Here is a 27,799-nt window from a genome sequence, read left to right as displayed (position 1 = left end):
CCTATAGTAGTGCATGCAGTTTATTTTTAGCGGTGCCAACCGCTCTACACTTGACTTTGTCCGTATGTCCGTCCGTCCGTCCGTCCGTCCGTCCGTCCGTCCGTCGTCCGTCCGTCGTCCGTATGAGCCCGGGATGAGCACGGCAAAGAAGAAACACATACAAACACACGCGCACACACACACACACACACACGCACACACACGGACATGGAGATTGCCTATGCCATCTCTCCTCTCATTGGCCACACGTACGACTGGTTATCAAAGAGGGGTCCAGGGACCCCCAGCGTATGTTATGAGCGTCCGTATGTTATGTCCGTCCGAGCACGGGATGAGCACGGGATTTTACACAGCTATAACTCCAGTTTGCAGCATGCCACCAAGTCCAAATTTGGTATGTGGACTTAGACCACCAATAGGGACGAGCATGAATTGCTGAAGTTATCAAAGAGGGGTCCAGGGACCCCCAGCGTATGTTATGTCCGTCCGCCCCCTCTGTCTTCCCATTGGCAGCCATAACTCAAGTTCGCAGCATGCTACGGAGTACAAATTTTGTACATGGACTAAAACCACCAATAGGGACAAACTGTAATTACTTAAGCCCCGCCCCCTCTGTCTGCCCATTGGCTGGGCTTTAAACAGCCATTATTCCAGTTTGCAGCATGCTACCAAGTACAAATTTGGTAAGTGGACTCAGACCACCAATAGGGACAAACTGAAATGAGTTACGGCCCGCCCCAAAGGCACCGCTTCCTTCACACAGGGTGTGATTTTTTATTTACCCTTAGCTGCCAGACTGTAAAAAGTGAAGGAGTCCAATGCTGCCTTCTCAAAAAGTGCAGGGGACAAATCCCCTAGTGTCCCCCCTCATAAATTACATCCCTGGTTCTATTACATACACAGCTGTATGCTGTGTCCTGCCATAGCATGGAAATAGATGTTGAAGTGTGTGTGCACGGGTGCATGTGTGTGTGCACGCGTGCATGTGTGTGTGCACGCGTGCGTGCGTGTGTGTGTGTGTTTGAGCATCAATACGGCTCATTCTGCTTCTAGAACAATTCAATGTATTTTTAGTGGAGAATCGAAGGTTGAGAAATGCAATTCACTGCACCTACAGGGTTGGTCGTAAACAACCCCCCCCCCCACGCACACACACACACACACACACACACACACACACACACACACACACACACACACACACACACACACACACACACACACACACACACACACACACACACACACACACACACACACACACACACACACACACACACACACGCACACACTCATGAAATCATATTTAAATCACTTCTGAATGCTGTCTGGCTGGGACTGCTACTGTATGTCGTGTCCCTTCTCTGACCCTCCTACATGCAAACCTGCTCCATCATGTCCCCCCACCCTTATCCTCCCCCTCCATGCAGAAGGAATAGAGGAATAGCTAACCCACTAATACTCTTTCTCCTTTCTGTTTTGTTTTACTCCTCTCCCTCCCTCTCTACCTCCTTCTTGCTCTTTCTCTGGCTATTGATGCATCCCTCTGTGTGTGTGTGTGTGTGTGTGTGTGTGTGTGTGTGTGTGTGTGTGTGTGTGTGTGTGTGTGTGTGTGTGTGTGTGTGTGTGTGTGTGTGTGTGTGTGTGTGTGTGTGTGTGTGTGTGTGTGTTGCGTCTCTCTCTCTCTCGCACTCTCCATCAATCTTTCTCCATTTCTCTGTCTGTCTCTCAATGTCCAGGGGCCGGAGGCTGGTCTCCTCTGACTTCGGACCGGTACCAATGGCTACAGGTGGACCTGGGAGAACGAACCCAAATCACTGCTGTCGCCACACAAGGCCGCTACGGCAGCTCTGATTGGCTGATGTCCTACCTGCTGATGTTCAGTGACACAGGGCACAACTGGAAACAGTACCGTCCGGAGGACGGCATAGGGGTGAGGTCACAGAAAAAGTTGTTAAAACAGTACCGACTGTAATAAACAGTCTGTGGTAAAATCCAATGTGAATTTAATTCTGAGAGTGTACAAATGGAACCAGTGTACCATTACTGATAGTATAGCGAAGGGAACAAGATTGTGGAGTGAAATAGCACAATGCGAAATCCAGTAAGTGTAAAGTTTTACACACAAATTAACTCTCAGGAGTTTGTTGTGTACTTATTCAGTCATATGCATCTAATATTTATTCATTTATATTCACCCATATTCATGAATATGGATTTATTCTATTTTAATCATATTCCCCTGAGAACGTTTAGCCGGGTTATGTCTATCATTCATTACTGTTTATTACTGGAATGCACCAACCTCACAAAATCTAATTCCTTACAAGTGAAACCTATTTTGTGAATGCAAATAATTCAGATTCTGAGAGAGAACAGATAACGTGAAGTCAAGAGGTGAATTTGAACTCACAATGCTGTTTTTAACTCTGAGCCGTGGTGTTATGCATACTAATTACGTGAGGTTGTTATAGCTGATGCTGTGCTATTGTAGATCAATTTGATAAATTGTTAGATGAAAAAATAGAACTTGAGAGAAGAGAATGAAAATGAAGGCAATTAGTGAAGTGACAACACAATATGTTATTGTGGTAAAATAATGTTAACGTGTTAATATTATGTCACTGACACTTTAGAGCATCTGTGAAATGTGAAGACAGCTAATATGATAGACGGCGAGGAGAGAAAAGTGTAGTGTGATGCTTCTTAGCAGCGGTCAAATTAAGATAAACAAATCAAACTTAGATTGCATTTGCTGCTAAAGTTGATACTAAACATCCTCCTATAATTTGACTAACCTCTGTGGTGGTGGTGGTTGGTCTCTTGGAGCGCGCGACACACTGTTGCCGTGTTGCCGTCTGCGTCACGCTCGCTCGCGACAGCTCGCGCCTGTGTTTTTGCGCGACGGCCGTGTGTGTGTGTGTGTGTGTGCGCTCGCGCTCGCTCGCGCTCGCTCGTGCGCACGCGACGGCTCGCGCTAAACTGTGTGCATTATGCGTCAAACAATGGGAGATGACGTTGCCAGGTTTCGCGCCAGAAACAAGCAGCAAGGTCTGTACTTTCGCCTGCGCCCTTCACCGGGGCTTGGGTGCTCATATCCCCCTACGGGTATGGTCTAGTAGTAGTAAATCTTTATTTCGGTCCATTTAAGAAAACAAACAAAAAGAATACAAACATACATTAGAGTCCACTTGTACAAGTAGCACCGAAAAGGTGTAGGCTGAAGCCGAGGCTTATTTTGCCTACCCTTTTTGAAACATCTTTGGTTAGAAAATAAAAGAAAATGTAGTAACACATTGGTTTAACTAAACTAATTTCATCAGATACATTTATAGAATAGAAAAGAAGAATCTAAGCAAACATTGGTTTTAACAAAACTAGGACAAATCAGAGCAAAAGACATAGCTTTTACATACAGTAGCCTACACTGTTTAAAGAGTACCAAAAGTTTCAAAATGTACATGTTTCACAACAAAATAAATATCAGTTTCAAACATTGTTATAGCGAAACAAAGCATAATTCATACATAATGATACATAATTGATACATAATGTATCAATTGTAAAATACTGCAGATAATTTAGTTTGAGTTCACTATTGTGGACAGTACTAAAATCATTACCGATACAGAGTTGGATCTCTGGAACAAATGGTACCAGCAGGTCTAGTACCTGCAGAAACTAGTAGTATTATATAGCTAGCTATCCTTCCATCCCAATCTGAATTGCCATGGAATTTGCTGTGTACCTTTATGCTTCCCGGAGAATGGCCCTTACTGATTTTGGTGACGCCATGACCTTTACTCCTTTCCTCAAAATTGTCATTTGTGCTGCATGGTGGATGAACCCTAATCATTTGTCTAACGTATACCTCTTAACTAGCTCTGACACATTTACATCAATGTGAAAACCGAAATGTGGATTGATAAGCATTGTCCCTGGTAAACAAACAAGCAAATAAATACATAACATGATGTTGCCTTTAGCGCCAACCTCCAAAGTCTCAATTTTGCTTACAAGATATCCCATAATAATCATTATCTCATATTTTTTATATATATTTTGGTGACCTCATGGCATTTCCTCTACCACCTCTTTCAGTGAATATACAAACAACTTTAGAGAATGCTAGCAGCACTTTTATACTCCTATCTTGTTGAAGTAGGTACTGGCACTAATGATCAGACAGCTTCAGTGAGTGTGGAGAAACTTCAAAATGGCAAGCTATTCTTCCAGACAGACATGACAGGGTTTACTGTAGAGAAACAAACTGTTAGATAGAGGAATACAGCATGACAGCTCTTCCAACGCCCACCTTCCACACATCCAGCATACAGTATTATCAAGAATATTATCCATGCTTGTAAAGCATAAATAATGCAATGCATTCATAACACCTCTCAAGTTCCTAATTCATGTTCTTGGCTGTTTTACTGGACTTGTGCGACAGCTTTTCCTTTTGATTCACGATTCAAAGACTTTATTTGTCACATACTCATAGGTGTAGGAGCAGTGAAATGTTGATGCGGCAGACTCTGCTAGACTGTACTAAAATGAATGTCCAAGATAGTGCAAAAATATATATACTGTATATTTTAAAAAGTTATAATCCAGGTAATTATTACTATAACTATAGGTTATACAGTTAGTAAGTAAAGAAGTGTAAAAAGCTAATAAGAGTCCTAATAAGTGATGCAAAAACAGCATCATTATACACAGACATTGGCGAATTACCATGGACTAGGATACATGCACTGTATTATAAAATGTAGAATTGCACCTTCCCTGGCTTCCTAGGGTAGGATAATAAGAATATACAAAAAAAAGAAACATTTGAATAAATTAGCAACCAAGGATATACAGTTAGGATATGCTGTGTCTATTAAGTTGCATTACAAAGGAAAGAAACATATACAGGATATAGAAGACACAGATAATGCAGGCCTTCCAACCTTTCAGAAAATCTTTTTCATAGACCCATTTGGAGTCACCATTGTACCAAAGAAATTAATTATTATACATTTCTGGGCTTGAAGATCCATTTTCCCAGTTTTTTTTAATTTATTTTTTTACTTCTAATCCTTACCCCGACCATGTACTGTATTACAAATGGTAACTTTGAGCAGGCGATAATCTATACATTTAGATTTTTAGAAGTTTAAAATAGAACTTATAACTACAATAAAACCGTTCACTCACCAATTAGAAATTTAAGCTGGTAAAAAGGACTGGTTAATCTATGACAGAGCAGGCAAAATAATGTAAAGTCAATTGCAAAAGAGATTGTTTCTTTACGTTATACTGTAATCACAACTATGTTAATCACATTAAGCAAGAATATTAGGCCAACCAAACACGTATAAATATTGGAAATAATACTATAGCATTGCCTCACGTAAATGTCTTTACTGATTGTTTGACCCAGATAAAAGCAGTTGTGGACAGGCTAAAATGGGTGCAATCAGTTTTTCACAATCACTTTTGGGTACAACACTGGACTTGTCCCTGTAGTGCAGTGCACAGGCTAATTTATTTATTGTGTGTTGTGTATTGATGTACGTACATCAATACAGTATGAGTGTTTGCTTGTTTGCTACTTTAAAGACTAGAGAGGCTGCTTTTAGGTAATAGTAAACATTTCCATGGACACATGTCACTGGAGCAGCAGATACCGTCAGACATTTACTGCAAGTAGCAAAAGTAAAAAAAACAATGTTATAAACTTGCCAGGCCAGAATAAATTCCAGTGGACACATACAGCTAACCTTTTGGAATTGTAGAAGGACATAGAATATGAATTAATATTAAGATCTATGTTGATCCTGTCGGTGATGTCTGGGGATATAGATGATCAATGGAATTACCCTGCTGTACCTTGTGCGTCAATGTGGACAGCATCCCTTAGGGAGCCAGACAGACCTATCATTTCTGCTTCTCATCTGTACTAGTTAACGTTAGAATAGCCTGATTCAGAAACATAAATGTAATTCTCTGTGTCGCTCAAAACCGGGCAGAAGTGGATGTCTCGGTGCATGAGTTGACGCAGTTTTCCCCTTGGGACGATTTGACAGTGTGAGAAATAAGGTTTGGCGTGTGTGCGTGTGAAGAGCGTCAATTGGCGTTTGTCTCACGCTCATTGTGTGAGAGTTGGCAGCTCTGGATAATTGATGGATAAATTAGCAAACCAAAGATATACAAAATCTACAGTACATTCATGCAGCATAAAGACGAATAAGTTAGCAACCAAGTATAGACTGTAATAGTGCAAATAGCAGTCAGTATGTGGTGAACAGTTCTGCCCTAGGTAAAATAAAGAAAATTACAATGTATGCAAGAAGGTTGTGCTATTAGATCATGTCCAACAACACTGTACAGTAAACACTGTACAGCTCTGTCGGTGAGTGGGTATTTAGTTCAAGACAGTTCAAGAGACAGTTCACGAGGATTGGGAGACACCAACATTGTTCTTGTGAAGCAGTTTATATATGCTTATTTATTAAGATTGTAAGGATCACTTTTGACAGCAGGTACTTTCTACGGGTGCTACACTTTTTTATCAAAGTTTTTTAACTATGCAGCTGTGCATGTGAAAGTATGGAAGATGGGGCAGCTACACAGCATACTGTATTTGATACCTAAAATGTATAAATCGTTAACAAACAAGCCACCGGAGTTGATTCTAGTGCCTGCATTTCTCCTGGCTGTGTCTGTGTGCTGTGTTGCTGGGTGCAGCTTGGCCACTGATCAGCTGAGCTCTGTGGCTCTCGCTGGACATTGAGTAGAAACTCACTCACTCAACACCACTTGCAAGTTGCAACTGACAGAAACAAACTGCTGTGTATGCATATGCACATAGGGATTACCAATGTTTAAAAGTAGCAGTTGTAGATCGATAGACAGACAACTACACAACATAAATAAACAACCAGGACAGCTCCGGCTGCGGGTGGTCTGAACCTGCACGCCAGCTGCTCTCTGTCCAGACAGTTTTTTTAGCATCGTGCTTAGCCGCGTGGACTAGCACTGATGATGTGAATTGAGCGGCACACCTTTGCAGCACATACTCACCTGAATGGCATGTCTGGGCAATGAGTCCATACTGTAGTGGTAAACAACCTCATCAGAAACCTTTCATTGTTTATTAATAATGAATGGTGTGATGAGAGGAAGCTGTGCTGACTGTACGCTACGGAGCAGCTGCCAAACACTTGATGTAATAGAGAGAGATGTAGAGGTAGTCGAGCATGGGCTCGCTGGCTGAGACCATGTACTGCAGTCTATGATACAGCTGACTCTACAGTCTGGACCAGAAACCCCCTGTGTGGACTCAGGGACAAAGAGACAGCATGTGGCACTTTGTTTTTGGCTGCGTATCCACGATGTCTGTAACTCTGACATTTCTTCTGATAACTCTGATATATATATATATATATATATCCCTATATTTCTCTTTTGCTCTCCTGAAGTTATCTGTCCTCTCCATTCTTCTCTCCACAGTATTTCCATCTTCCTGTCTCTATCGATCTCCCATGCTTTTTCTCTTCATTTTATTTCTCCCCAGTGTCTTTGTATTTATCTCTCCACTATCTCTATCTGTCTGTTTCTCTCTCATCAGAATCAGTGTTTCTGAAGGACAGGTATTTTTGTTTTTAAGACTTCCTCCGGTTAACAAGGCAGAGCTTAACGCTCTGCCTTCCTCTCTCAGTGCTGAGGACTCCTCTCTGCTCAAAATTATGCAGTGCTAAGGATCATACTTTGACTCCGCATGACAAACAGACAGACAGCTGAGCTTTCAGAGGAAATGAAAACGGAAATAAATTCACAGCTACAAACATTCAGGCAAATATATAATGTTACCTATATCCACACGAATGTTCACGCACTGCCAAGTAAAAATTCATACTCATACTGTAGGCATACATGAATAGTAAATAATGCACCAATGTAGGCACATGCCTACACACACATGCACGCACGCACACACACGCACGCACGCACGCACGCGCGTACAAGTACACGTACACGTACACGTACACGCGCACGCGCGCACGCACGCACGCACGCACGCACGCACGCACGCACGCACACACACACACACACACACACACACACACACACACACACACACACACACACACACACACACACACACACACACACACACACACACACACACACACACACACACACACACACACACACACACACACACACACACGCCAACCAACCATATGTCTAGCAGGAGTGCTGGAGTGTGTCACATAAACACGATGGAATGAGTCAGTTAATTAAATGTTAAGCTTCATCTCTGATCTGGGAACAGCAGTTAACCTTCATGTCAACTTCAAAGCAACCTGCAATTAGGATAACTTGCTTGTAGTTATACTGCATATGGAGAGAAGGAGAGACAAAAAGGGGAGAAAGAGAGGGAGGTATTGAGAAAGACAGGGGTGGACAGAGAGTGAGAATGGTGAAAAAGAGAGACTGGAAGAAAGAGATTGGAAAAGAGAGGGGAGAAAGGGACAGCGGAGCGAGAGAGACAAACACAAAGTCAGTCTCGTCTTCCTGTTGAAAAATGCATGCAGGCCTGGGGCTTTAGGATCGATGAGGTTAATGAATGTTATTCTCCACAGACCAGCTTTATACTTAGGCTAGCAAATGTCTCTCTCTGTGTCTTGCGTATTTATGTACACTATGTAACTTGTTTGTCTTGTCTGTGTATCAGAGGTGATGTTGACAGACAGATGGTCTTGCATCATGTCAGTCTTGGCAAACATTGGCTGTCACAGTCACACAGGCATTACCACTTGATGTATTTGTTTTTCTTTTTACAAATCTCTTTATACATTTTTTTTAGAAGATAGAAAAGACAGCATTTAGATCAAAGTAACAAAGAGGTCTACATGTTTCTGACACAAACAACATAATTGGCAACAGTAAAAGTAAATAAAAAGACAAAAAATACTACTCAGAGTCAAATATTGAGTTCTTCTACTTCAACAATAAGGGTGACAATATGGTCCAATAATAAGGATTTGAAAGATCCGCCAAGGGCGAACCTTATTCTCTCAATTTAATACAATACAAGATTTCATGGATCCACCTGTTATGGGTGGGAGGGGATGGATGTATCCATTTAAGGAGAATCAACCTCCTGGCCAGCAAGGTTGTAAATGCAATAACTCGCCATGTGGATGCTGGTTTGTTAGGAATAGAGGAGAGTTCGAAAAGGGCAGTAAGAGGATCAGGGTCAATTGGCTCACCCTAAAGCACTTCCCAATGTATCAAACACTGCAGCCCAAAACCCTGACAGTTTGGGACAAGACCAAAACATGTGCATATAGTCAGCAGGAGACTGTTTACATCTATTACATGCATCAGATCTCTCATGATATATCCTGGCTAGCTTTGCGTTTGTAAAATGGACTCGATGTAAAATCTTCCACTGTAACGATCTGTGCCTTGCACATAGATGATGTGTGTATCAGATCCAGTATCTGTTCCCTTTGCTCGTCTGACATAGTAATCCTGAGATCCTGGTCCCATGCAGCTCTTAAAGAATCTAGCCGAGTAGGATTGAGTCTAAAAATATTATCATAATAGAGGTTAGCCTCTGTACTCCAGTCTCAAGTGATAAAAAATAGTCAATCATAAAGTCCGGCGGGCGGGCGGTTTGGGGGTATTTATTTCGAACAAAGTTCCTGATTTGGAAAAAAAAAAGAAACAAGTAGGAATTGGGGAGGTAACGTTTTACAGCCAAATCTGCAAATGCGGAAAAAATACCATCAACATAAAGGTCGTTAATGGAACGCAAGCCCTTACTTGACCAAGTCCGGAAGACGGGATCTGAGCATGACGGAAGAAAAAGATGACTATGATAAACTGGTGCCAGACCTGATGACGCATGCAGACCAAACTGCTTTCTGGACTGTGACCAGATTTTCAGGGTATTTGACATTAATGGGTTGCGAGAAACTCTCTTAACTCATTCCCTGCCAAGGACGTTGTGGACGTCCAAACGCCCAGGCTGCCAAGGACGTAATTTAGTTTTTTTTGGTGTGTGTGTGTGTGTGTGTGTGGGGGGGGGGGGGGGGGGCTGTGAATGATCCAAGCACCACCGAAGAAGAGTACACCCAGAAATCACGTGATCACAAAAAAAAAAAGCTAGGCACCTTTCATGTAAAGGATTCACAAAAGTCTAATTTTCTCGGCTTTCTGTTGTTTTTCTGCTGTTTTTCAAAAAACAAGCCACATTCGGCCATAGCTCTGGAATGGAGGATCGCGACCGACCAATTTTCTTTTCCTATACTACCTGACCCCTGTGCGTGTAATGAGCCGGTCTCCGTGACAACGCCGGTCACAGAGAATATTCCATGATTTTTCAAGGTAGAGTAAAATTGCCTTGCAACAAGCTTGCAAAGTGTCGCAATGTGATGTTTAGTATAGAGGGAAAACAGGAGGTGGCCTAGACTCCTGGAGGCCAACTGCAAGTGTATAGTGTTTAAGTGGTTAAAGAAAACAACAAAAACCATAATTTTCAACAGTATGTGTAATTCAAATACTCCACCTTGCATTGACATATGTTCAAGGCATGAATTAAAGATATTTCTGCTTCAGTGCAGTGTTTAACAATAGCATAATGAGTGTTTTTGTGTCTAATTGCGGCATTGTGTCTCTCTCTATCTCTGTGTATGTCCAGTCTTTTCCGGGTAACAGTAATGCGGACAGTGTGGTCCAGTACAAGCTCCAGCAACCAGTACTAGCTCGTTACCTCCGACTGGTTCCGCTGGACTGGAACGCCAACGGACGCATTGGACTCAGACTGGAGACATACGGCTGTCCTTACAGTAAGTCCCCTCAGCTGTGCTCACCTCATTGGACTGGAAAAGCTTTGATTCTCTTTCAGGGTGAAGACACGGCTGCTGCTCAGCTTTATTGTTGAGCAAGATATATAAATATACTGTGTGTGTGTGTGTGTGTGTGTGTGTGTGTGTGTGTGTGTGTGTGTGTGTGTGTGTGTGTGTGTGTGTGTGTGTGTGTGTGTGTGTGTGTGTGTGTGTGTGTGTGTGTGTGTGTGTGTGTGTGTGTGTGTGTGTGTGTGTGTGTGTGCACACGCGTGCGCGTGTGTCCTGTGGGCTTTCATCTTTGTCTTTGGATGGTTTAAAATTCAGTTTTGAGGTCTGTTATTAAAAAAATTGAGGATTTGTAAAGATTTTGTGGAGAGTGGTGATGCCATCTTTTGAAACCCAAATACATAAAAGAATGTGTGTGTGTGTGTGTGTGTGTGTGTGTGTGTGTGTGTGTGTGTGTGTGTGTGTGTGTGTGTGTGTGTGTGTGTGTGTGTGTGTGTGTGTGTGTGTGTGTGTGTGTGTGTGTGTGTGTGTGTGTGTGTGTGTCTGCCTCTGTGTGTGTTTGCGTGTGTGTTTTGTGCTTCTATGTGTGCACATTAGTGTGCATGTTTATGTGTGTTTGTTTCCTGGGGGCTTTTTATGTTATTATCTCAGATGAGATGCGTTGCCACAACATGGATGAAAAATATATGAAATACACTGTAACAAGACAAAATGAGGAGTATTGAATTAAAGTAGACATATGTCCTTGTTGTCAGAACTCTGCATATTCGCTACTGACTGCACCCCTGTTTCGTCACGCTACAGCACGTTTAAGGTACAGAGTTCATAATAGTGAATACTGTACATGCAGTACTAGTTTACAATAGTGCACACATCGGTATTACTTTACATAGTGAACACATACTGTGGTACTTACAAGAGTGAGCAGTAAATTACAATAATGAAGATATACAGTACTAGTTCATACAATACTATTGAACACATGCAGTACTAGTTAACAATAGTGAATACATGCATCACTCGTTTATGATAGTGAACACATACGTACACAACTAGTTCACAATGTTGAACAAGTACTAGTACCAGTACTAGTTTACGATAGGGAATTCATACCTGTACTGTACTGTACTAGTTTACAATAGTGAATTCATGCAGTCTTAGTTTGCAACAGTTAATACATATAGTACTAGTTTGCAGTAGTTAATATACAGCACTAGTTTACATTAGTTAACATATTCAGTACTAGTCTGACAACATGTTTGGAGGTTTACACTATATGTACTGTACCACTATATGGGGAAAAAGAGAGAAGAAAAGAATGAAAACAGCGGGATCCTTCCTTTCCAGAAACTCTCAGGGACAAATCATTTTGATGTGCATTTTGTCTTCTTGGGAATATTTCTCAATATTTAATTCATGTTACCAAACAGAAATGTCATTATCACAGCTTGCTCTTGCAAATTTTGAATGCTGCCTTAAGTTTAGTTTAATTACTTTAAATTATCGGTGCCGTTATTCATGGCACCTACTAAGAAGCATCACATTTAACAATGACACTCTCTTACCTCACTTTTTCCCCCCCTCACAGCCTTATTTTTACAACAATGTGTTGTCACTGTGTTAATTGCCTATGCTTCACCTCCTCCCTTTTCACCTTTTATAGGCCTATATATAATTCATACAGTACAAACAATTGATCTACAGTTGAAAAGCATCAACTTTAACAGTCATACGCCACATTCACACCGGCAACGGCAGCTATTTCTGCTAATGGTAGGGCATTAACGACGTCTGATTTTAGCAAGTCGAACTCTGTCAGTAAAAGTCGAAGTTGTGTCGACGGCCGTTTGATGACGTCATGCCATTGACAACGGGGGGGGGGGGGGGCACACAGACTGCTGTCCAACAATGAGCAGCACTGAGCAGACAGTGACAGACAGACAGCGACCCAGTAAAGTTAACACAGTCCTTCTGGGAATGTGTTCAACTGCCATTTGAATAATTCACTACAGTGGACGTCTCATAATCAACTACGGTTTCCTTTTATAAACCGAGAATGAAACTTACCTGGGATTTCATAGAATAGCCTGAAGTGATCTTTTCTCCTTTTATGTACGGCTTTTGTTTTTATGTTAATATTAGATTCCATGGCAAGCAGCAATATTGGATAGTGATAAGCCTACATAATGTTGGATGCATTTATCCAACACGATGAAGTTTGTGGCTTCTGTTCTGACACAGTGCAGTTCAGCCTGTCAATCACTGGGATAGAGGGCACGCAGCAGAAGGCATAGGCACAGCTGAAATGGGCTGGTCAATTAATGGCTGAGAAGAAGAAAGTAACCGATGCCCATTGAAACACAAAATAAATGAGTATAACATAACACAGCTGAAGGAGCACTAAAACGGTGAAATGTGGCGGTGAAGCGTCAAATTTCTTACAAAGTTTTACACAGATCGGTGCACTTACAAGTAAAAATGCAAATCGGCCTGTTATAGCACCACCATGACGCTGATTTTAAAGAAAATACGGAAATTGTACGCTTTGTTCATGATTTGAGGCATTTTGTTAAAAACGGAGCACTCCTGCAAACTTTGGAAGCCAATATTAGCCAATAAGGATGGAATATGAAAATTCTGAAAAACCTGTTTCGTTTAATGACTAGCGATACTGTTTACCGATTTGCGTGATGTTTGCACAAAATCTGTAGGAGTACTGTCAAAAAATGTCCTCCTGGTGGCACTATAACAGGCCCATGTGAAACATTTGGGGCAGAGGTTCTGCTGTGGCATCCAGGCAGGGAGTGTGCACAGTTTTACTGCCATCATGCCAACGGTGCCGGAGATTAGCTGTCCACAGACGGAACCACACGCGGATGGACGGACGGACAGATAGGGTGTAAAACATAATCGCGACCATGCCTTTCGGCCTGGCGGAGACAATGAGAAAGTTTTACTGTCTCTACAGTGAAAAGTAGAAGAATACTAAAAATCTAAAAGCCCTGCTAGCAACCATTGGCATTGCCATCCTTAGAGCCCCACACTCTCACATGTGAGGCTACAAGTGGGGAGCATAATATATTGATATTCACTGAATGAAGCACTAGAGGAAAGGCCATGGAGTGACCAAAATCAGTAGGGGTCATCCTCAGGGGAGCATGAAGGTGCACAGCGAATTCCATGCCAGTACTTTGTGAGAAATGCTGTTTGAGACCAAAGTGGTGGACGGACTGTTACAAGTAGAACACAATCATGAGACTTGGCTATCTCGGCCATCCGTAAAGGTTTGTAGTTTGTACATTAGTATTGTGCTAGGTAAACCAGTGTTTTTTTGTAGTTTTCTTTTCTTTCTTTTTTTCACTCAGATTGCAGAGTCATGGATGAATAACAACTGCAGTAGAGGGCTATTGTGTTATTTGTGCCCTGTGGGACATCAGTTGATTGACTCTGGGGTAAACTGTATGGATGCATAGAGAGGAGAAAGCGCCTACAGTAGTCTAATGTCATTCATGCCTTCAGTCTCTGATATGAAGATGTTGGAGACAAGCTAAGAATCCCCTGGAGTCTGTATTGTCATGAGCTAGAAAGTACTTACTAGACCCTACAGTGTACTAATGCATGGTTTTAGAGCGGCTTTGTGCGTGCGTGCGTGCGTGCGTGTGTGTCAGGTGACATGACAATGTGAGTGCACCACTCACGCATGCATGTCAATGTATATGTGTGTGTGTGTGTGTGTGTGTGTGTGTGTGTGTGTGTGTGTGTGTGTGTGTGTGTGTGTGTGTGTGTGTGTGTGTGTGTGTGTGTGTGTGTGTGTGTGTGTGTGTGTGTGTGTGTGTGTGTGTGTGTGTGTGTGTGTGTGTGTGTGTGTGCGCGCGCGTGCGTACGTGGTTGGCTGTTAGACAAACAATGCAAGCCAGGCTCATTAAAAACTCTTGGCTGAGGGGAATTTGTGCTTTTCCTGGAAAGTACAATCAGCAGATGTTCCTTTTAGTGAGTGTAATGGAGGGACACATTAATAGATTAATAGATACACATTGATATACAGTGGATATACCAGGTCTATGATATTATACTACATAGCTACAGTATATTCACAGATACATTATTGATTTCACTGTAGACTAGATGAAGGCACACTAGATCATGTAATACAAAACACGTATGCTAATCTCAATATATCATAACAATACATTTGAGGCATTTCCTCTTGTGTAGATAAACTTGATTAAGACGAGCAATGACTAAACATCCATCCTGTTTCAGCCCATGCTGGCATTCTTTAAGATGTTGGTTTACATGTGCACGTCTATACTGTATGTAGTAGGTTGTGCATTACTGTGCCTACTTAATAAATGCCTATTTTATGCAATTTTATTGACAAGAGTGTCAGGTATAGAACCAAAACCCAGAGACCGGCTCTTTGAGAGTTGATTTAATTGTAGACAGTACAGATATACAGTAAATCTGTGGTGGACACATTCCCAGCAGCATCTTACTGTTAAGCCCACTCTATTCCATTATAAACCACATGTTCCTGTTTGGATCAGAGCTGCATTTCCCCAAACCATCTATGTAGAAGCCCCAGGATCCTTTGTCTCATTGACACATCACATATCAGTGGCCAGGTGCTTTTGGGAAACAGGGCCCATCTCTGTTCCATTATAAACCACATCTTAGAACTCAGATTCTCTTAATTCCATTCTAACCCGATTTTGGCTGTTAGTGGTCGTGCTTTTCAGAAGAGTGTTCAGAAGCGCCTAGAAGCCAGCAGACAACATACAGTAACTGTTGCAATCTCTAATAGCATTTTGAGATTTCATTTATATATACTGTAGCACTTTAGACATGTTTACAATGTGAAATAAAATATATGGTACAGCAGTAGATAACAATGGACTGAAACGAGACTACTGTAGCATAACTCAGATAAATCAAATATATCGATTTTTTTAATCTTTATTCAACCAGGTAAAAAACACATTGGGATTCAATGTTGCCTTTTCAAGTGTGACCTGTCCAAGACAACTGCAAGAAAGTCACAGATCATTACAGGACAGACTAAAAACATTACAACTACATACAGTATCACACAACACATTTGTCTGACAAAATGAATGAACGAATGAATGAATGAATGAATGAATGAATGAATGAATGCCGTTTTCAAGCAGAGGTTTAGTTTAATTTAGTGTAGTTTATTAGCACATTGTATTATAACATAGAAACAATACATATCACAAGAAAACAAGTTATTGTGCAAGAAAAGGAAGCAGCCAAAAGGCTTAAAGGGGCACCAACGCTGAATGCTTTTCACCTACAGTAAATTAGTTTTAGTCTAAGGTACAGCAAAAGGGTCTTGGGATGAATTAATCTATGCATGTAAAGACATACAACCCTTACAGCGATAAGTTATATATGCATTTTTCATACATGTGTGTGGAAGGTCAAATGCACATATATCAAAATAAAGGGTCAATAATATCCTCAACACACATTCCAACCTTTTTCTTGTGTTGTGTCCCAGGCTCTGACGTGGCAAGCCTTGACGGCAGCAGCAGCCTGCTCTACAGGTCGAGTCCTGCTCAGAGCCCGGCCACCAGAGACAACATCTCTCTGAAGTTTAAGACTTTGAGGAACTCTGGGACACTGCTCCACGCCGAGGGGCCGAGAGGACACAGCCTTACTCTGGAACTGGAGAAAGGAAAGCTTCTGCTGCTGACCAGACAAGGTACTGTGCAACCCAGACACACTTATATTATCAACATACCGTATAAAGAACAACAGTTGAATCAAGGCTAAAAGACACAAAGAATCGAAGGGGAATTTAAATCAGGATAAAAAATGTCACTTGCAGCACATTCTAATAGCGGTAATATATTCCAGCACATGCTGGTGATATCTCCCTAAGGCCCCATCGGCGCTATACCTGTACATAAACCCTGCTGCAGTCCAACGTACAACGATACTGTCAGAAAGATACTGGCCATATCCCTTGAGTCTTGATACACCCGATTGTGCGGGCCTAATAGATACCGATGTGCATACAGTGGCTATATCCCAACAGACACCGTTGTTATCTATAGATAATGGTGCTATCTACCAAAGTACAACACTCTCTCTATATAGATATTGCTGCTATCTCCTATATCGTTGCTGTCAAGTGGAAACTTTGCATGTCCAAACATTACTTTTCAGGAAATGGAATGAAGAACCTGTGTTACAAATTGGATGGAGATGCAGTTATTATTTAGTCACAAACTCTTGTTAATACTTTGCATTGGTTCAATAATTATAAAACCCACAGACACACTTTTCACATTCAAATTGTTTCAAAACTACAAAAAAAAATGCGGCTCTACAAGCTTAGATCAGCTGTTTTGTGTGGCGATGAAGTAGAGCTTTAATTTAAACACGAAAACATACAAAGTTGAAATATGATCGAGATACAAGGTTTCTGCTCGACAGAGACGATATGATGTTATCTTACATTCTGCAAAAACTGTACACCATGTTGTTATCCCCGACTCAGTGGTTCAACAGTGAATCATCTGCAGAATGCAGCCATTGTACCTTTATAGTCATATACAGGGTTTCAAACAAACCACTGGAGATCAATAAGCCAAAACCCTTGGACACATCTGGTTGGCCTGTTAACATAGGCCAGTGCATCTCAAACGTTTTCATGTCAAGGACCCCCAAATTGAAATGTATTTGGCCACGGACCCCCATCTGAAAATATTTTGTGGCAGGGACCCCCATACAAGATGTGCATTGTGTTGTGTTGTGTTGATTTTCTATATAAAAGAAAATGCAGATCTGCAAGCACATTGCGACACGTTGTGAGCCCTATATTATAAAGTGATTGGAGTGGTTAAACTAATTTGGCTGGGGACCCCCTGGTGCCCATTCAAGGACCCCTGGAGGTCCCCAGACTTCATATTGAGAACCACTGGCATTAAGCATGTTGGCTATCATCAACAAGGTTGTAACAAGGTTGGAAACAAGACCGCAAGGACTTTCATGAACGACCTGTTAAAAGGAATTATCCTTATCCTTAACAGATCAGGGAGAGAGAGAGGCCCTCAAGATCATTTCTCAGTATGACTTTCTTCTTCTCACCATAATAACTACACTGCTGGACATACTGTAGCCAGCTGGCTAAAAACTGACCAACAAAGAAGGCTTTTTTTATTTGGTGTCCAGGGAAAGGGAACAGATGGTCATATGGCTTGGAACACTCACTGTTGTTGTTGCATGATTGAAACCGTCGTTCCATACTGTATGTCTGAAAAAAAAGCCTCAAGCCTCTGCATCTCCTCTGCATCTCTAACAAAGAACAAGGACATCTTCATCTCCCACTCTGTCTGTGTGTGTGTGTGTGTGTGTGTGTGTGTGTGTGTGTGTGTGTGTGTGTGTGTGTGTGTGTGTGTGTGTGTGTGTGTGTGTGTGTGTGTGTGTGTGTGTGTGTGAGAGGGGGGGGGGGGGGGGGGGGGATGCATTGCTCGGTCATACATGTGGGGGGGGGGGGGGGGGTGTGTGTGTGTGTGTGTGTGTGTGAGGGTGTTCTTTTTTTCTTTTTGCCACATTGGTCCAAAATGTTTGTTCTTGCTGTCTTCCCAAGTTAAAACCTTTTGCTTTTGGTGGAGTGAGTTGATAAACACACCCACGCAAGGTGCCATCCCCAGGGTAAAAGATTGTATTGCAAACTTACTCAAAAGTAACAATTTCCCACTATGGATCTTCCTATAATCGGTGAACCCAACGGTGGTCAAGAAGCATGAATGCTCATATAAGACAGTGATTCTCAAACCTTTTCATATTTTATCAAGGACCCAGACATTAAGATATATTTGACCCGGGAACCCCATCTGAAAATATTTTGTGCCAGGGCCCCCCACATAGGATTTGAGTTTTTTTTATGTTTCAAAAATATTTAAAATGTAAAAAAAATGGTCTTGATTTCTTTGTTTAAATAGCAGCTCTACAAGCTAACAATGCATCACGATGCAACGATAGTGAGCTTATGATTGCCTATTTTCAAATAGCCAATGTATATAGGGTTAAAGTGGTTAAACTGATTTTGAAGCTATATTAGTTCATTTTGCTGGGGACCCCTGGAACCTCCTCAAGCACCCCTGGGGGTCTCCAGACCCCACTTTAAGAACCACTGCATTAAGACAATTATCACAATTAGAACTATCTAATAGATCTATAGAGGTAAAGTGGGACACATTTTGATGGATGGATGGATGGATGGATGGATGGATGGATGGATCATGGATGGAAGTTTTCAATTTACCCCCAGGGATTACTAAAGTATTTCCATCCATCCATCCACAGGACAAATTGCATCAGCATTGAATCATCTTCAACTAGAATTATCCAAGACACGTAATAGCCTACAAACATTCAGTGGCAACCGGACCATAAATAATACAATAAACTACAGCGCGAAACTAAAATGACTCACTTAAAGCTGTATTACAGTATGTAACCTTTTTTTTGGTGAATAACATTTTATTTTGTATAATCTGTATGGTAGAGTATGTTAATACAATATCATTTATACAACTGGGGTGGTTGTATTTTGTCTCCCTACTGTTCTATTGAGACATTTAGATCCTGTGTCATGACCTTTGACACAATCCTGTTTCTGGTTTGATATGGATTTTGACCCGAAGGTCAAAATTATACTTCTTCTCTGAGCAAGCAGGCAGGCTCTATTAGCTCAGTGGTAAAAATATCAGCACTTGCACAGGAGACCTGGGTTAAAATCTGTGGTAGAATAGGCAAGTTACATAGAGCTTTAACATCTCAGTTATTGATTTACAACCTTTAAAGTGAAAAACACTAGAGGTGTGAATGGTTAGAACTGAAGCTTTCAAATGCAGCCTCAGCCTTCTACAATGATACGTTCTGTAGGCTACACAATGTGTAAATCAATAAATGATCTTTGCTCTGACAAGCGCCATTCAGCAGCACCATGGACAGCATAAGGGTCAGAGAGAGCAGAAGAGAGAGAGAAAAGGTTATTCCATTCACTGTGGGGATTGTACAGGAAAACTAATCATTTAGGCGAGGCCTGTTCCAGTCGCTATGCCAGTTTCAGTTTAAACAAATTAAACATAGCAAGGGCTGCCTGTCTTGACAAGCAACTAATTGATTTCATTGATTCCATCCATATTACGCAACAATATCACACAAACAGGCAAGATCCCCAGTAAAAGTTCAAATGCAACAAATCCAGAGAGATAAAAAAGTCTCCAGTACAACTATTAGAGTACTAATCCCTTAAAAATCACAACACACCAGGCTGGATCAAATAACGCATTGGTGGCACAGGTCTAAAAGTGAGCATAAGCAATAAAGCTAAATTATCTAAAAACTGTCTAACTTTAAGATTAACTTTGTTGAGGTCCCACTGTTATTCTCATCTTTATCTCTCCTGTGTGTCATTCTTACTACTGTCGTTGCTATGACACCTGATCATTTGTTTACTTGTTTATAAAGGATTAGCTGATGCCATAGCAATGAGCTAGTCTTACTGGGGTCCATACCAGAACACTTTACAACATAAGTGGGCGTGCGCACACCTGCACACATCAAACAAACTGGATTAGATCTTGGCTCATCCTGGATGGTTGCATCTCTCTCTGTAGTTACAGCTGTGATGGATGGTACCCATTCACTGGAACATGTGTTAGGTCTGGGCTCTGTGGAAAACACTGGACCAGTACAGTAAAACATGATGCATGAGCTGAAGACAGCAGAGCAGAGGCAGCAGCCAACTATGTTCCCCGGCGGTGTGTGTGTGTGTGTGTGTGTGTGTGTGTGTGTGTGTGTGTGTGTGTGTGTGTGTGTGTGTGTGTGTGTGTGTGTGTGTGTGTGTGTGTGTGTGTGTGTGTGTGTGTGTGTGTGTGTGTGTGTGTGTGTGTGTGTGTGTGTGTGTGTGTGTGGGGTTAAACAGGGTTAAATCTGCGGTGATGTCACCATATGGTACGGCTGTTATGACACATACCATCTGACTGCTGCAGCAATATCCCTCTTTCTCTACCTCCCTTCATCCATCCATCCATCCATGTATCTGTACATCCTTTCATCCCTTAATCTGCCATGTCTCCGTTCATCCATGATAGCTGCTCTTATCCCTCTCTATACATACGTCAATCCATCCATTGATCCATCCATCCATCATCCATACATCATGCCAAAGATCCTTTTATCCCTCTCTTCCTACCTCTGTCCCATCTTTTATGTACTATATCCCTGTCTGTCTGTCTGTCTGTCTGTCTGTCTGTCTGTCTGTCTGTCTGTCTGTCTGTCTGCCGCTCTGTCGCTCTGTCGCTCTGTCTGTCTCTCTCTGTATTTTGCCACTACTTCTCTCTTGGTCCCCTTCTCACACTGCCCTCACGGCATCTGTCTTCCCTATATCCAGGTACTGTACGTTGGTCTCTATCTCTTATACTGTAGAGTAAGTATTCCCTATTCCCTCCTATGTGGACTTTTCGTCTCTCTGCCTTAGAGAGGTGTCATCCGTAAGACCTGCCAACCTTTTCACTGGAGGACTTCTGCTCTACTGTAGCAGAGCAAATATCCAAGATTAATAGAGTACAGTCTGATAGCCAGTAGGCTACTGAACCAAGTACTGTATGTCCTGCTCACAATAATGCACTCTCTAAATAGTAAGTCAATATCTGCGCCGTGACTGTGCAAAATTATTATCTTCTCGCTGTGTGTAAAATAGTATTGCTAAAACATACTGTAGGTTCCTCAATTTGACTTGTGTTTGAGAGAGCTGGCGAGCATTTTGCATGTGAAAAAACTACGATTCAAACTGTCTGGTAGCCCAGAAAAAATATCTGGAATATGGTGCCCAGTATTGCAGCACCTAAGAACTTGATTTAGCAAATACTTTGTATTCCCCTATCTGCTTTTTGTTTGTGCTTCTTTATTTATTTATTTTTGGTCTGGTTGTTTCAGTGTTGTCGGTGTCTGATGTGTATGTGTTGGTTGCTTCCTTCTATTGGTTGTTTTCTTTTGGTTGTTTGCATTTTGTTTTGTTGTTTTGTCTTTGTGTGGGAGCCGGCCGGGGAGGGAGGGAGGGAGGGAAGGAATACATTATTGTAGGTATACTTTTGGTTAGTGCTTCTATTTGTCTGTTTGTTGTGTGTGGAAACAAATGAATAAAAAACTATTACTGTATAAAAAACAGTGAAACATGGTTCACTGGTTACAAAATAACGTTTGTTTAATTGAAAACATTACACAAGATGACTTGAAAGAAACATTGAATGCCTTAAAAGAATGTAACTCCTTAAAGGAAACACTATATTGGTTTAAAGAATGTAGGTTTAAGGAAACACAGTTTATCCCTTAAAAGAGACTGTATCCCACAGTGCAATCCCTTTAAAAGACAGTGTTCCCTTAAAAAGTCAGTGTCCAGGGAGGTGAAATTAAAGCCATCCATTGTTGTAACAAAACAGAGATGAGGCGCTGTGTTCATCTTTCTAAGGAGCCACACTGAAAATAACTCCCACCCTGCCTCAACCCCACCTCTGTCTCTTGCTATCTTTCTCCCCTTCCTTTACTTTTTACCCTTCTCTCTTTTTTGACATCTCTAGTTCTCTGCCTTTCATGGCCCCCTTCACTTTTTCACTTATTTTTCAATATATCCAGTTGCCTTTGTCAGCTTCATTCTCCTCATCTTCTTTATCTCCTCTCTCCTGTCTATATCTCTAAATAATATTTTCTCTCTCCCCTCCCCCTTTTTTCTCTCTCATCTCTGACTTTTCTTTTTCTTCCCCATGCATTTGCTGCTTATTGAAACTTGTTGTCATTCCAAACTCTGCAGTTTTTCTCCTACCATATTTTCCTCTTCAGGCTGGCATTTTTTCCCATTACATGCTCTGTATCTTTCTATCTCTGTATTTTATGTCTTTCTGTCAACCTCTCTCTCACAGGTTTGCGGTCTGCTGACTACATAATTTACAGTAGGTCAATAGCTTGGCGCATTTGTGCATTAAACCCTGAGCCACAATATGGTCCAGTCAGCTGTATGACAAAGACACTAAGAAGTCTGACCTAGAGGAGATGTATCTCTCTCTCTATGAGGCAACAATATGAAACAGCCGTAGATAAAAGAAGATCAGTTTAAAAATATATTCATTCATTAGTAAACAGTTCAGTTCAGTTGTTGTCATTGAAGCTGCTTTGGAGTGCCATTGGAATTTGGAAATTGACTATTCAAATGACCAGCCTAACTTCTTTATGATGTAATTCACTGTAACTACCATGTTGGTTTGAGTTTATTGAGTCACAGCCTGAAGAACAACGGACAAAGAAAATCTTACTTATGTGGTGATACCTGACTAATATCTAATACCGTATTCATTTATCTTTGTTAGATGCTCATCCCATATAGATGATCTTAGACAATCATAGTATAGCTTCATAATCTTAGATAATCTTAAGTGACATTATAAGATGGATATTTTTGCATAATTGTGTCTTACGTAATCTCATGCTGACCTTAGTTAGACACTTATGAGGAGCCTTAGAACTGTCTCATGTAGTAGACACATACCTTAATGAACAGATAGACACCTTCATGGACAGATAGACACCTTCATGGACAGATAGACACCTTAATGGCACTTTCATGGACAGATATACACTTCAATAGACACCTTCATGGACAGCCCCTGGAACAGGTTTTGTCTAGGGGGTGTGGGGTGCAGACTGACTTTGACTTATTCATGTTATGTCATGTGATATTAGTTTTACTTGCAGTACATCACTCAAGTCCTGTATATCAACCAGCCTACATCATTTCCTACCAACGCAAAGTTAATCCTGCCTCTAGCTATCCAAACAACTGGAATAAACAGCTTATTAAGATTTATTTATCCTATCCAAAAACCATCCCATTTCCTCCCTGCTTACATTCATCAAAATGTCACTTAACTAGACTGCAGCCCACTGGCTTGTAATTCAGCCACATCGTTTCCTGTCACTGGAGGAATTCAAACAAGTAAATAAACGCGGGGTCGCTGACTTGCTGCGTCCTGCCCCAGTAGTTTCAGAGTAAGATTTAAGCATAAGTGTAGCTGACTTAATTAGGTTGTGTCAGAGACTAAGGCAGTACAAGCTTATTACAATAGGGATACATTGTACAGACATTACTGTACATGGAGGATCCCGGGGGACTCAAAATTGCTTCACGGTTATCCCAGCCATTGTCTTTGCTATTTCCATTGTGGAGTTATATGTTTGTATTTTCTTAAAGGTAGACCTCACCATTAATTGTTGATTTGTGGTCTAGTGCAAGCTCCATGCAGCTCATCCCAGCAGCCGTGCCTGACAGGAAAGCTCCCAGGCGGGGCGGAGAAGTATAGATTCCCAGTGTCTGTCTCTGGTGGTGGTGAAATACAATGGTAACAATGTATTTCATAGTTTCTGATAACCTTTTAGGTAAGAAAGGAAGGAAGGAGGAACGTTTCAGAGAAGTTTCACAGAGGATATATGTCAGCCCTGATTGGCCATTGCTCGGGGTCGCACAAGTCAGTCCCTGCTCATTTGCATAAAGTTGAACAAGTTATTTGACGCCAAGTCGTGGCAACCATGTGACTCAGTATAGCCCAGCTACCCCTGGAAATGAATGGCTGCTAGTCACTTTGTCTCTTGTTGTTGCTTTGGTGTGAGTGCAGGGTTACAGTGTTGGAGCTTAAAGTTTAAAAAGCTACATAGCCTACTTCAATTGGTGGTTCAGTTGCTGCAGGCGTAACTTATGTCACTCTGTGCTGATGGAACTGTAAATCATCGTGGATTATGTCCTTCAGCAGGCAGAATGGTGAATTTACCATGACTTGTGGTCACTACTAGAGTATTGATTCTGCTTTGTCCTCAATGATTTACTGGTGACTGCCTGTTATATACAGTTTCATAGGGGCTTCAATGAAAGGCAGGTTGTTGTTCATATATAGGGAGAACCATTGGAATAAACAGTATTTGTATCCCACTTTAGTCATTTTACCAGTCTAAGCATTATCAGAGAAATGCTCATCATTACAGTGGGTAAGATAGACTGATCATCTAATGTGCTTAAGTTCACAGTCACACAGTGTCAAGTGAATTTGCACATTAATTGTTGACAGGTTAACTAAGATAGCATATAAACTGTTCACCAGCAAACGGTATTGTAACGCCAACAGTAGAGCGGCATGTATCACTTGAATTGGTCTCTAATTTTGATTTGGTCCATGTCTAACAGTAGGACAGACCAACTTCAGAAAGTGAAGTGCGGAAACATCATTGTAGTATTAGTTTCTTTTCGCTTTACAATTGTTGAGAAATAGCACGTGTGTGTATGTGTGCGTGCGTGCATGCGTATGTGCGCGTGTGTGCACTGAATGTGTAGCTTCATTTTTTTCCAATTTGTCTTGTGCCAGGACTTTAATTTCCACCTGTGACTCAAGTTGTGAATTAGTTTTTGTACTTTACGCCCGTTGGCTGATTGTGTTGACAGTTGTAGTTGTTGCGTTGGTTATGGATGAAACGCCAAACAATTGCATCAGTCTGCTTCCTGATAAGGCCTGTCATAGTCTTCCTTCATAATCCGATTTAGAGTTACTGCAAAGAGCCATAATCCAATATCAGAATAAGATTAGCTGATATTGTCTTTGGGAAACATCTGGCACGCTAGAACACTGGGAATTGTAAGACAAACACCACCCAATGTAACTCCATTCAAGGTGGATAAATAGGAGTAGGAGTTGTTGCCTGTTTATTACAACTTGAGGTTTTTTTTCTGACAGCTTTTTAAGGATTTGTTTTGCTGAGTGTGCGTGTAGTCTTGTAATGCATCACTCCTGTGTGTTGTCTAGTATAACCGTGTACTTTTTCATTTTAGATGTTTTCTTTTGAAATAATAATGTAAAAATAATTGTAGTCTGTGAGTGTAATACCAATGCTGAGTGTTAAATGAACACTGGGGGTTTTACTGTGTATCACTTAATATGTATTGCTAGGCTATTGCTGGAACCCACTTGCTGCTCCCTGCTGCTGTGATCAAACCAGCGACCTTTTGGTTACCACCCATAAACATTGTATGCCCCCTCTGCTAGCGCATATCTTCCAGTTTGATAGCAACACAGAGAGCCTTATCTCCTCTGAGAAAGAGGTGGACTTACAGTCGAGGGAGGTAGAGAGAGTGAATGAACGAAGAAAATGGAGACAGACGGAGAGGAAGATTTTTTTAGGTTCTACTAATGAATGTCCACAAAGTAATTTTCCTATTTGTTTGACAAGCCTCATCTATTGATCCCACTTCACTATTTTGGCCTCATCTATGTTGTAATCAAATACAGTGTATAGTTAAGTGGGATGAAATGTCAGACATTTATCATAGTGTAGTGGGGCTTACTCTTGCATGCTCTCTCTCTCTCTCTCTTTCTCTCTCTCTCTCTCTCTCTCTCTCTCTCTCTCTCTCTCTCTCTCTCTCTCTCTCTCTCTCTCTCTCATTCTCTCTCTCTCTCTCTCTGCCCCCCCCCTTTGTCTGCCTACTGTATATTGCTGTCTTTCAGGCTGTATTGATCTCTCTATCTTTCTACTTCCTTTCCTATAAAACTCACCTCTCCCTCCTTTTCTCTTGCTATCAACACCCACCCCCAGCACCTGACTTTCTACATGAAGCTGTCTCCCTTTAAACAATATCTAATACATTTTTAATGACCGGGTGTGCTTAGCCTTTTTCTAAACCTCCTCTCAGCAGAATATCTTTCGCTCCGTCTCTTGCTCTATTTCTCTCTCTCCCTCCCCTCTCTCTTACAAACATAATTGGAACCTCTCATTTGAACGTGCTGCTGTTCATCTATCATTAATAATGTCCTGCTGTCTTTTTTTTCTTTTTCTTTTTGCTGCAGTTATTTTCGTTTTCTTTTGAATGGTGGGTGTTCTCCCTTATTGGTCTAAGTTCCTCTGTGGCCATATGCAGATACCCAGCAGTCCCTAATGAGATATAGGGGCTGAGATCAATTTACCTCCTTTCACTGTGTGATCCAATTGAATTATTCTGCTGTGGTCTAAAGCAGCCATTCTCAACCTGTGGGCCCTAGCCCACTGGTGGCAAAACGCTATGACTGTATAGCATAAGATTTATATATAACATTAATATTTGTTAAAGATAATGTAAAAACCTTGGCAAATGTGATACAGATAAATAGGAACTTTAAGTATACTATGTTAGTTCTATTGATCTAAACTGGAACACAATTGATTGATTGATCATTAAAATAGCCAAGCTCTGTAAATGCACCCATCTGAGCACTGCCATGTTAAGTGGTCAGATGGTTGGGCCGGGAATACTAATAAAAGGTTGGGAACCACTGGATAAGGAGTTGTTCTGGTGTGTTGCAGCTTTCATTACGCCCACTGTGTTCAGTAAAGGAAATCACATAAGAGAGGACAGACTTGGAAAGTCAAGAAATGAGGAGAAAATATCAGGAAGTTTGGACTAGACTTAACGGAAACTGTAAATCATTGTGGATTAAGGTCTGTCAGCGAGCATTAGTGAAAGTACGACAGAAGGATGGCCAGTGCTGTGATATCGACTAGCTCTTCTCAGTTTGTTTGTGGTGGTTTACTGGAAGGTTCATGGGGTTACTCCTGGCGAAACTTTTAAAGTCAAATAACTTTGAGAAAACAGTTAGACAAGAATCCCAATCTCAAGATGCAGTGGAAATTAATGCATAGAATAAGTTCATACATTCAGACCGTACAGTTTTGGCAGTATAGACCATATCGTCACTGTCGGACCAACGCATCCTCACTCCCAAAAGTGACTTCTTGGGACGGACGTCCCAGGAAGTCAAACGTTTGACTGGAAGGGGGGGCAAAAACGGCACATGTTGACTAGGGGGGATATGAGTTACGATTCTGTCGCTATCGGG

The 27,799-nt window shown here is 41.4% G+C and overlaps 1 protein-coding gene across 1 annotated transcript in view; it reads left to right on the top strand.

The window, feature by feature from the left end:
• The window catches only part of cntnap3 (contactin associated protein family member 3), a gene marked incomplete at its 5' end in the record, with an annotated part of 133,493 nt that overhangs the window by 39,499 nt on the left and 66,195 nt on the right, over positions 1-27,799 (top strand). The window contains 3 exons of the mRNA XM_084057561.1: positions 1,740-1,933; positions 10,700-10,847; positions 16,378-16,581. Of these exons, the coding sequence (XP_083913687.1) occupies positions 1,740-1,933; positions 10,700-10,847; positions 16,378-16,581 (546 nt within the window). The remainder of the gene's footprint in view (positions 1-1,739; positions 1,934-10,699; positions 10,848-16,377; positions 16,582-27,799) is intronic.

This window comes from Gymnoscopelus microlampas (assembly GCF_963454915.1).
Source record: "Gymnoscopelus microlampas genome assembly, chromosome: 5".
Taxonomy (NCBI): Eukaryota; Metazoa; Chordata; class Actinopteri; order Myctophiformes; family Myctophidae; genus Gymnoscopelus; species Gymnoscopelus microlampas.
The sequence above is the reverse complement of the archived record's forward strand: the minus strand, read 5'-3'. Positions and strand labels throughout refer to the sequence as shown.